At 26.6% G+C, this 11,511-nt stretch overlaps 1 protein-coding gene across 1 annotated transcript in view; it reads right to left on the bottom strand.

Moving 5' to 3' along the window:
• Positions 1–984: 984 nt before the first annotated feature.
• Positions 985–11,511, bottom strand: part of LOC111616756 (coiled-coil domain-containing protein 40-like) — a 31,219-nt gene continuing 20,692 nt past the window's right edge. Inside the window, exons 7-11 of the mRNA XM_023358129.1 lie at positions 10,780–10,883; positions 9,688–9,934; positions 4,375–4,557; positions 2,518–2,763; positions 985–2,341 (exon numbers count right to left, since the gene is read on the bottom strand). Coding sequence (XP_023213897.1) covers positions 2,117–2,341; positions 2,518–2,763; positions 4,375–4,557; positions 9,688–9,934; positions 10,780–10,883 — 1,005 coding nt within the window. The 3' untranslated portion in view covers positions 985–2,116. The remainder of the gene's footprint in view (positions 2,342–2,517; positions 2,764–4,374; positions 4,558–9,687; positions 9,935–10,779; positions 10,884–11,511) is intronic.

The raw sequence follows: 11,511 nt of genomic DNA, 5'->3' as shown, positions 1-11,511 counted from the left end.
AAAAAATCCTTAGTTAATTAATTTTCATTATAGACAGCTTTATAAAAGTATAAAAGCTCTCATAAAGTATTTTTCTGAGGTTTGTCTTATCAGGTAAATTACTGTACACAGTGTATTCATTAATTTTCATTTACATGTAGTAAAGGCTCTATGCCTTAATAAAGTACGTACTTTTCCTTTTGTTTAAGGATATTTGGGCAGTTTACTCTCTGTTGTATTCTCAAGCAAAACAATACATACAAGTACAGTACAGTATTTTCTGAGGAAACACGCATACTTATCCTTTTTTAACCCCATTCCCAATAACCCGGCATTTTCACAAACTTGGCCACCCTTCGGTCCACATTAGGCCAAGTTTTCGAGGTTCTACTGTATTAGTAAAATGAACTCATGCACTAATTGATTGTATTTTAATGGAATAAATCCATCAATTTTGATGGATTACTAATAGTTTTAATTAAAAAAGAAGTCTGTGAGTTTCTTTTGTTTCAGCTTTGAGTGATGCAGTGTAATTCTAAGTGTATTAATGCATTTTTGAGCACCATTGTGACTTAAAATATGCATCTTTTGGCTCTCACTATGGCTGTATGCCTATGTCTGTTTTTGTGTTTTGTCCTTGCATTATTCCTGTTCTTTGTTCTTTCTCCCTTCTAAAACTTTCTAATCTCTTTAATTCTTTCTTCTTGGAGGTGAGGGTCACTTCCTGGATTAATCTGGCTTTAGCTTTTCAGACTCAATTACTTTCTTAAGCTCCTTTTAAAAATGTTCACTACCTATAAGCTCAGTATCACCAGAAAGGCTCACACTAGACCAGACATGGCCAACATATGGTCCGTGATTAATCTTTCAATATTAACTACTCAAGTCCGAATAGATCAGTGAAAAATTCTAACGCCTAAAAATAAATAAATAAAAAAAAAGGTCAACAACTCGCTGTCTGGTTAGAGTTAACCCTCCATTACAAATCTCTTAAGTACAGTGTAGAATGTTGATAAAGCATGATAACGTGAAAAATTTATCTGTAATCTCTATCCACAATTCAGTCTCTACGGGTGACACCACAATGAGATCTTGCACCACCTCAAAATCTTCCTAGGGCAGCCTCTAGTTCGGCCTGTGGAAAAAGTTCTCTTTCCAGTTCAGCTCGGGCAAAAACTGTTGGCCACCCCTGCACTAGACACAAGTTGACATTTACCACAAAGAGTTTTCCATCTGTTTAACCAACCTAGGCTAGCCATGAATGAGGGATTTCCTTCAGGTAACTTGCTATTTAAACTTAGTGCTTTCTCCTGTAAAATTGGACCTGATATCAGAATGCTACAATCCTGCATATTTTGCCTTCTTTATTGTTCCTCAAGTTTATAGACTATTTTTGGAAATCATTTTGCAACAAAACTCTTCAATTTCTTTGATTCTTCTTTGAATCTGACACAGCAGAAGTCTCAACTCTGACCTCTTCAGCAATGGTCCTCAAAATTTCACATTTATCAATTCTACCAAATGCTTCTAATTTCTTCTCCATCATAATAACCACTTAGACATCGTTTTAATGGTGTTTACTTCACAAAAGATTGAAGATGACTGAAACCCAGTGAAACAATAGTAGCTATGGGTACTGAATGAATAATAGTTTGCAAGATTACAAACAATAAACTTATTAACAAATTGACTGTCGTGAGAACATTTTTATTCAATAGGAAAAGCAATTTTTTTATAATTGAAAATCCTAAAAGAGTAGAAAAGATTCAACAAGGTATTAATTAAACTCAAAGAATACCTTCACAGAATTCATAACAATTATCATCATCATGCTGATTCATTGAAAACAAGTGTATTCTTGCAAGTTGCAACATTACACTCAGGTAAGAATATACTTAGGAGTCCTTTGATTGTTTTGCATTTATAAGTTTTTCATATGTCTATCTTTCATACTTTTTAGAGAGGAATTATGTTTTATAATTTAAAAAACTAGAAATCTGGGTAAACAGGGTCCACTGTATGCAAAAATCATCATTATAGAAATAAATAAACACCTTTTAATGGTTATTTGGAGTATTTACACACATTTAATGGTATTCAGATATTGATATACTTTATATTGAAATAAAAAATGAATTTATAATTTACCATTTAATCTTTCATTTTGCTTTCCTAAAACAGCAATCTCTTTATTGACAAAACTCAATTCTTTGAGAGACACTGCAATTTCATCACTCATATTTATCATTTCATTCTGTTGATTTTTCCATAATTTTTCTGTTTCTAAATATTTATTCTCTAATATACATATATCACGCTTAAAATTTTCAATCTCTCTCTCTAATGGTCCAAGTTCTACACCCTGTAAATTTAAATAGAATTATATGAATTTGGTGAATTTTTGATGTATATGAATTTACAGAAATAATTAAAATTTATTTTGTAAAATATAATTGTATTTATCAGTAATTTAATAAAAAAATTTAAAGTGAAAAATATTTTTAGAATTAAATTTAAATTATAATTTATACAACAAACCCCTGCAAGAGAAATCATGTCTTCAAGTTTTTTAGTTAAAGTTGCAATCAGATTTTGTTTTGTTGAAGAAAGCTTCATATTTTTCCAAATTTCTTTTTCATTTTCAGCTAATTTATTTTTTTCATTATCAATTATTTCAATTTGCTCATTATATACTAATTGAAGTTGATGTATCTTAGAATTAACATTCTGAACTTCTAAAAGAAGTTTTGACATTTCATTTTCAGTTTCAGTTTTAACATTTGTCTAGAAAAAAATTTTGTAAAAATAATTATNTATTGATAGTATCTATGAGAAAAATATGCAAAGATTTGTACAAATTAAGACTATATATAAATATATTAAAAAATTTGGGTATGCATTCTATAAGTAAGTTGGTAGACACTAGAATTAACTTTTTTAACTTCAAATTTAAAAAATTTTGCTGAAAACATTTTTCAGTTAAAGCAAAAATTGATAATTAATTTTGAGTGCTGAACAAAAAATTGGGTGCTAAAATATCAAAAACATGCTCAGCCTAGCAAACCTCATCAGTACTGATGCCTATTGACTGTGGGTAGTGTTTATAGTAAAATCAATATTAAGAGAGTACCAGATTTTTGATTTCAAAACCCTGTGAGAAGTAAGTTCAAATGAATTAAAATTTAATTTACTACATTGTCATCATTGTAGAGAAAGGAAAATACTATATATTTTATAAGTAGAGTAAAAAAAATGTATCACTAAACAGAAGTTTATCACAGTAGAGAATATCATTAAGTTGGAAGAAGTTTTGACATTAAGATAATACAAATTGCATAGAGAACTATATTTGTTTTCATTATGGAGGGATTTACCATTATCAATAATTGATGTATGAAGACTTGATTATATCTGTTATCCAAAGTATACAGATAGTTTTTCTTTGATAAAATAATGAAATAAATTAATTCATTGGAATATAAGGGATCCCAGTTATCCTTTGTCTCATCATCTACAGCCAAAGCAGTTGGCTGGAGGATGAGTCCCACCAAAAATAGCAATATGCCTTAATGGAACATTTAGCATTGTGGCTCACTATTTTACACTAACAACATTTAATGTAAAATAATGGTCCTGTTGAGTGTAGATAACTCTTGAATGTTCACTTCCTGGTTGATGTCCAACATCTCTGTTCTTTGAAATCTGAGCCAAAGCCTAGATAATATACTATGTGGCATATTCAGAGTCCTAGAGATATCTGTGCAACTGGTCTGTTTCTAACCTTCCAATAATTTTTTTTTCATAAAATCATCTATGTGATGTCAATGTGGCATTATATCATACAGAAAAACAGTTATAAAATGCTTTTAATAGTTAAATGCATTCTACAGCTAAATTTACAGTGTGCATATTTTGCATAAACTTGTGCTTTTTTAATGTACAATTGACTACGTCTTGTGTATTTTTATTATCTGGAAATGTTCACATAAATTTGTCACTGTTTAATTTGTTCATTTTTTTGCTTTAACTATGGTCTGGACAATTATGCTTATTTTACATTCATGAGTATATACAGTATGTATACAATAGTGAGAATTCTAAGGAGTGCTAAGCAAACTCTGATATTTTCAAAGTTTGTGAAAACAATCCATTCGTAAACTACCTGTCAATGTATTCTAAATTTTGGATCCAAGTTTTAGATTTAATTTTCTTTTTCTTACTTAGATTGAAAGCATTGTATTTTTTCATTTGCATATTTTTATATAGCTGTTTAAATAATGTTTTCATTTATATTTACTAAATATTTGAATAATACCATATAATTAATCTAATTTAGAATTTATTACATAACTTAAATCTTAAAATTTAAGAAAATCATATATAATTATAAATTACCTGTTCAAGTAGTTGTTCCATCAAAGAAGTTAATTTTTGATTCAAACTTTTGAAAACATTATTTCGGAAAAATGTTTCTTCCAATATTGTCATGATTTCCTTTTTTATATCTTTACATTGCGAAGCAGCTATCTGAACTTGATTTCTTAAATTTGCATTTATCTTGTCTTTTACATATAATTGCTATGTTAAATAAATATAATTATCTAAAATTAGATAAAAAATTAAATTTATATCAAATTATCATATATCAATATATTATATTTACAACAAAATATAATCTTTTAAAAGATAATTAAAAAAAGATATATAACTGATTTTGAATTAAATACTCCTGCTTTATACAAGTAGCTCATTCAAAGCTGAACCATATATATATAAATTAATCAAGAAATGTGATGATATAAATTCTTAAAGAAAACTAAACAATGATTTTAATGTTTTTTCCAAAAACTCCAAAAGTAATAATAATATAATGAAGATCAACAGATCCCAAAATTTCTTACAGATACAGAAAATCCAAAAAAATTATCCTACTCCTTGTTTAAACACAATTTATAAAATCATGTCAGCTACAATATTACAATATATATAATATAAGGCTATTCTAAAACTTCTAAAAACTGTAAAGAGTATTGTTACATTCATTATTGGCCAAGTAAAAACAAAAATCTCATTGGCCTAGATTTTGAAATATGGCAGTGCATTAATAATTCATAAATTATCCTCATTAGGCTAATTTATCAATTAGCAATGTACTGAGAAAAAGCTTAAATCATAATAGTATCCAATAAATGTTGATTTCAGTCATATGAATTATTGGTTTTCAAGAGAATCTAAATTTATTTGTTAAATAAAAAANTGCATTATTTTAAATCCAAAATCCAATACAAAAGTCTGAATAAATTCTTATATCCTAGACATATTAAAAGTTTAATTCATTTTGAAAATATTATTACTACTTTTTAATTTGATAACTAGAATTGTAATAAATTTCAGAGGAATTGCAAGATGTTTTCTAAAAAAAGTACCTTAATTTCTGTTTTTGTTTTGATTACATGATCTTTCAAAGTACTTAATTCTTCTTGTTGAGCAGAACATTTTTTACTACATTATTTTATCATCTTTAAAAGATGACCAAAAATTAAAGAACCAGTTAATATATTTCATTTGATGATACAATTAATGAAACAGAATAGAAATGTCATTCAATCATATTTTTCCATTAAATATTAAATATCTATACTAATATTATAGAGGTAATGTTTGTAAGTAAGTATGTATGCAGCAGGTAATCTCCGAAACTACTCATCCGATTTCAAAAATTCTTTCACCAATATTTAGAATGGAACTTCAGGGTGGACATAGGCTATANGTACTGAGAAAAAGCTTAAATCATAATAGTATCCAATAAATGTTGATTTCAGTCATATGAATTATTGGTTTTCAAGAGAATCTAAATTTATTTGTTAAATAAAAAATATACTGGTAATTTAAAAAAAAATAAAAGAATATTAATTAATGATATAGTTAGAAATATCTGAAGCTAACACAACTTTGCTTCTTATTTTGCAGCAATGATTAAAAAATGAAAATTGGCATTTGTAACATTTCTTTACTTATGCCTATACCTAACATTATAGTTTAGTATATGTTGTATTTAAAATTTATTCTTTTATAAATATATTTTAAAATATTTGAAAATTCATGCAAAAGATTTTTTTATTAATGTGAAAAACAACTCCAAGTTCTTCAAAAATACCAAAAAACAAATTGCTTTGCTGGAGTTTAGTTTTTGTGATTTTTTTCCTAAAACTCCAGAAAAGCAATTTGCTTTTGCGAGTTTTTATTTTACTATATAATGTAGAACTAAATAAAAAAATTAAATTATTAAATAGATGTTTAAATAAATATCATATATTATAAAATTAATAATAACATATTTTATAACCCATGCATTTCATAGATTTGCTTTTTATAATCATGAATTTTAATTACTGTATTTTAATATCAAATTTAATTTTTAAATTATTCTTGAGCTATTACAAATTGATTTAATTTCAATGCAAATATAACTATTGTAGGAAAAGATGTATATGTAAGATATAATTCATATGTAAATAAAACAATTAAACAGTGCATGAAACTGTGCAATCTCCAGCACAATTTTATTTGAAAGCAAACATTTTCAACTGTGTTAAACATGCATTGTAAAACTAACTCTAGTTAGAAAAACTGAAAATGGCATCATCAGGCTAAGTCTTATTAATTTACTTTTCTCTTATATAAATTTTTTGGTGTGTTAATGTATTTTATATTTTTTTAAATGCTGAATGTGAACTACAGTAGAGCATCAGTTATCTGACTCAATTGGGGACTCGGGTTGGTCGGATAATCAAAAAGAATGAAAAAATACATTATTAGTATAGTATATTAGCATATTAGTATATCCCATGTAATTAGTATATCGCTATTAACATACTTCACGTTGAATTTTCATCGATGTTAAGCCTAACAAAATTTTTTTAAAAATAATAATCATAGCTATTGTATCGTTAAAAAATATTTTAAAATTATTTTATTGCTCAAAAAACAAACAACCACTGATGATTAGAAAATTAAATCTCATTTAAATACTGGCCTCCCTTTCATGGTCGAGCCAGTGTTGTCAGCTAAAACATGTAAAAATTTAACAAAAACAATATTAAAGTAGCCAAGACATAGCCAAATATTGTAGTGCCACATCACTAGCGGACAATTGAAATTTGCTGACTAGAATGGTCGGATAATCGATGCTCTACTGTACTTTACTTTTTCTTCTGCATTTATATTTCTAAATATATTGATCTACTGTTTTAAATCTGGTACCTCACCTGGAATTGATTTTATTAGAACTGAATATTTAAAGTGTTTTTCAGAAAATTTTCTTCTTACAACATTGGAAGTTTTTAACTCTATTAAAGGAAATTGTACTTCTCCAGAAAAATGGATTGAATCTTTGATTATTCCAATATATAAAGAAAGGTGATGTGTATGACCCCAAAAATTATCGGGCTATATTTTTGGTTCCTGTAATTGGTAAACTATTTATGTCTTTATTAAATAAAAGATTAGATTAGATTGTTAAATATAATATTTTCTGTTAGGAGCAAGCAGGTTTTTGACCAAGCCAATCATGTCAGGATCAAATATTTAATGTATTAAATGCATTGGTACAATTAAAATTGCAGAAAAAGAGAGGAAAACTGTTTTTGTAGACTTTCAATCTGGTTTTGATACCATTAATCATAAAGTTTTATGGTCTCTATTAGAAAGAATGGGTATGAATAAACAGTTTTCTTGGCCTTATAATTGACATAAACTCCAAAGCCACTGCAAGAGTAAAGATTTTAGCCGAAACAACTGATTCATTTGATATTGACATTGGAGTTTTGCAGGGTGAGATTCTGAGCCCACTGCTTTTTAATTTATACATTAATGGTTTGATAGTGTGACTTGCTAAATCTGACCTACCTGGGATTTCTCTCTCTGATCAAGTTGATTTACACATACTAATGTATTCTGATGACACTGTAATTCTTGCTGATACTCCGCAAATGTTACAAAAGAAAATCACAATTTTAGAGGAATTCTGTCATGACTATGGATTAACTATAAATGTTTCAAAAACAAAAGTGATGGTGTTCAAGAAGGATGATAGACTATCACCCAGAGAGAGATGGTCTTTTAATAATCAGCCCATACAAGTCATTTCAAATTACACATACCTGGGAGTATTATTTTTGTCTTCTGGATAGTTTTTACAGGCTGAAAATTATAGTATTCATAAGGCTAAAATGGCACTGGGTTCTATGTGGCCTATTCTTTCAAAAGCTAAAATTAAAGCTTAAATTCTGTTCATATTAAATTAAATTAAAAGCTTAAATTCTGTTCATATTTATATAAAATTATTTCATTCAATTATTTCATCTGTACTACTTTATGCTGCTCCTGTATGGGCAATTACTTATCAAGATAAAATAAAAATTGTTCTTGCCTTATATCTTCGAAGAATTTTTTTGTTATACCATAAAATTCCAGCTTATATATTGCAATTGGAGTTTGGTGTTTCTAGAATATTGGTATTAATAATAAAAGCGATAGTTTCTTTTTGGATTAGACTGTTAAAAGTACAAGATAACAGTTATGTTAAAGTACTGTATAACAAACTGTATAAATTATGTTTAATGATGGCTAATTACACATGTAACTGGACACTGGCATTGAAAAATCTGTTAGATTGACACGGTTTCTCATTTCCTCATTTGATTGAAAGTTATCAAACATTAATTATAAAAGTGTGTTGTGAACAGAGCATACAAGAAGATTGGTCTTTATTGGAAAAGAACAAGCATTTTCAATTATATCATATTTTTAAAACAACTTATATGTGTGAGGATTATTTGTCTATGGACATAAATTATCATCTAAAATGATTAATTCTACAGCCGAGATGCGGCCAAAATTATATTATGACATATAACACTATACTAATAATAGACCCTAAGACAATTTGCAGAAACTGTAGTTTGGAAACATGTGTTCTTTCACCTGCATCAAATTTGAAACAAATAGGAAAAAGTATTTGACAGGATTTATACCTGGAGAGATATAAGTAATTTATCACATTTTTCAAAAAATGATTATTTTAGTATATTTTATTTTGTGTTATCCTGTACTAAGCTATTTAATTAATTTGTTAAATTTTACTAATTTCAAATTTACATAATGTGTATAAAAATGATTATTGTTGTGTTTTATTGTGTAATACTAAGCTATTATATTGATTTGTTAAATTGTTCTAACTTCAGTTTTTTGTAATAATTTAACCCCCTTGTAACGAACTAAGGTTCATTCAATAAAAAATTGAATTGAAATATATTGATCTTTGGAACCATAATGCAATATGAACCTATGCCATCTGGAATCAGCTTATGATTAGATCATCATAATAAGATAACTCATACTGAATTGCTTGGATCACATTTTAAAATATAGTTTATTGTATTGCATTTTTTTAGATGCATAAAATCTCACATTTGTTTCTTGGTAACAGTGAATTTAATAATAGACATTATATATTATCTGAACATTTTTGATAATAAGGATGCACATTCAGGATGATAAACATCTAAAATTTATTTTAAAATATTTTTATAATAATGCATATTTTAATTTTGTTCATTTGATTTGTATTCATTCTGATTTTCATATATGTTTTTATGAACATGCACAATCTCTGAAATGCAAGAGCCATTTATAGTTAAAACTTACACCATTGCAAAGATCTACTTGTTTCTCCAATTCACAAATTGTTTTTTGTACTATTGTACTATCAGCCATTATATTTTGCAATTCAGTGTTATGCTTTTCTTTATTTCTTTCTTTATTTGCAAGTTTGGATAAAATTTGTTTTCGGGTCAAGTTAAAATATTCATTTTTTTCTAATTCTTTTCTAATGGATCTATTTTTTAACTCATTCAGTTTGGCATTTCCTGTTAATATTTTTCCCTGCTGTTCTCTAAATAAATAAATAACTTATGAATAATAATAATTGAAAGTAAAAATTATATTTCAGTTAAAAAAAATATATAGTTCAATATTTTATTGATAGTATCTATGAGAAAAATATGCAAAGATTTGTACAAATTAAGACTATATATAAATATATTAAAAAATTTGGATATGCATTCTATAAGTAAGTTGGTAGACACTAGAATTAACTTTTTTAACTTCAAATTTAAAAAATTTTGCTGAAAACATTTTTCAGTTAAAGCAAAAATTGATAATTAATTTTGAGTGCTGAACAAAAAATTGGGTGCTAAAATATCAAAAACATGCTCAGCCTAGCAAACCTCATCAGTACTGATGCCTATTGACTGTGGGTAGTGTTTATAGTAAAATCAATATTAAGAGAGTACCAGATTTTTGATTTCAAAACCCTGTGAGAAGTAAGTTCAAATGAATTAAAATTTAATTTACTACATTGTCATCATTGTAGAGAAAGGAAAATACTATATATTTTATAAGTAGAGTAAAAAAAATGTATCACTAAACAGAAGTTTATCACAGTAGAGAATATCATTAAGTTGGAAGAAGTTTTGACATTAAGATAATACAAATTGCATAGAGAACTATATTTGTTTTCATTATGGAGGGATTTACCATTATCAATAATTGATGTATGAAGACTTGATTATATCTGTTATCCAAAGTATACAGATAGTTTTTCTTTGATAAAATAATGAAATAAATTAATTCATTGGAATATAAACATGTTTTTGGTCTATGTTGCTAATTATTTCAAATATTTTTAGAATTGAATTAATAATATCATTAAATTCTAAAATTAATAATAAATAATACTTAATTAATTCTTGAATCTTCACAATATCTATACTTTTTTCTGTTATAACATTTAAAATGTTTTTCCACATTGAAAGCAAATTTTTATTGTCCAGAAGAATTGTCTATTTAAAAATTTAAAAATAAAACATGAAACTTTCTAGTTCATATACTGTTCTAAATGTCCTATCCATTTTTATTATAAATAAATATTTATTTTAAAAACATTAAATATATTATTTTTTATAAGCTAATAAGATTGTTAACTAAATATATTTTTACTACATTATTTTATCATCTTTAAAAGATGACCAAAAATTAAAGAACCAGTTAATATATTTCATTTGATGATACAATTAATGAAACAGAATAGAAATGTCATTCAATCATATTTTTCCATTAAATATTAAATATCTATACTAATATTATAGAGGTAATGTTTGTAAGTAAGTATGTATGCAGCAGGTAATCTCCGAAACTACTCATCCGATTTCAAAAATTCTTTCACCAATATTTAGAATGGAACTTCAGGGTGGACATAGGCTATATATTATTACGTTAAACATTCATATAAAGTAAAAGATATAATCTAGGTTAAGGCTTTTATGTCCAACAGATGGCGCTATGAGTACGACGCCCTAAGTTTGCTTTTCTATGAGGCATTATGCTTTTCTGTGAAAATGAACTAAAGCAGATCATCTTCTATCTATCTATATAAATAAAAATGTAATGTTCGTTTGTTCCTACCGATTC

Source organism: Centruroides sculpturatus, unplaced genomic scaffold (assembly GCF_000671375.1).
Source record: "Centruroides sculpturatus isolate CEXI.00-Female unplaced genomic scaffold, Cexi_2.0 scaffold2039, whole genome shotgun sequence".
In the NCBI taxonomy this organism is placed as follows: domain Eukaryota; kingdom Metazoa; phylum Arthropoda; class Arachnida; order Scorpiones; family Buthidae; genus Centruroides; species Centruroides sculpturatus.
The sequence above is the reverse complement of the archived record's forward strand: the minus strand, read 5'-3'. Positions and strand labels throughout refer to the sequence as shown.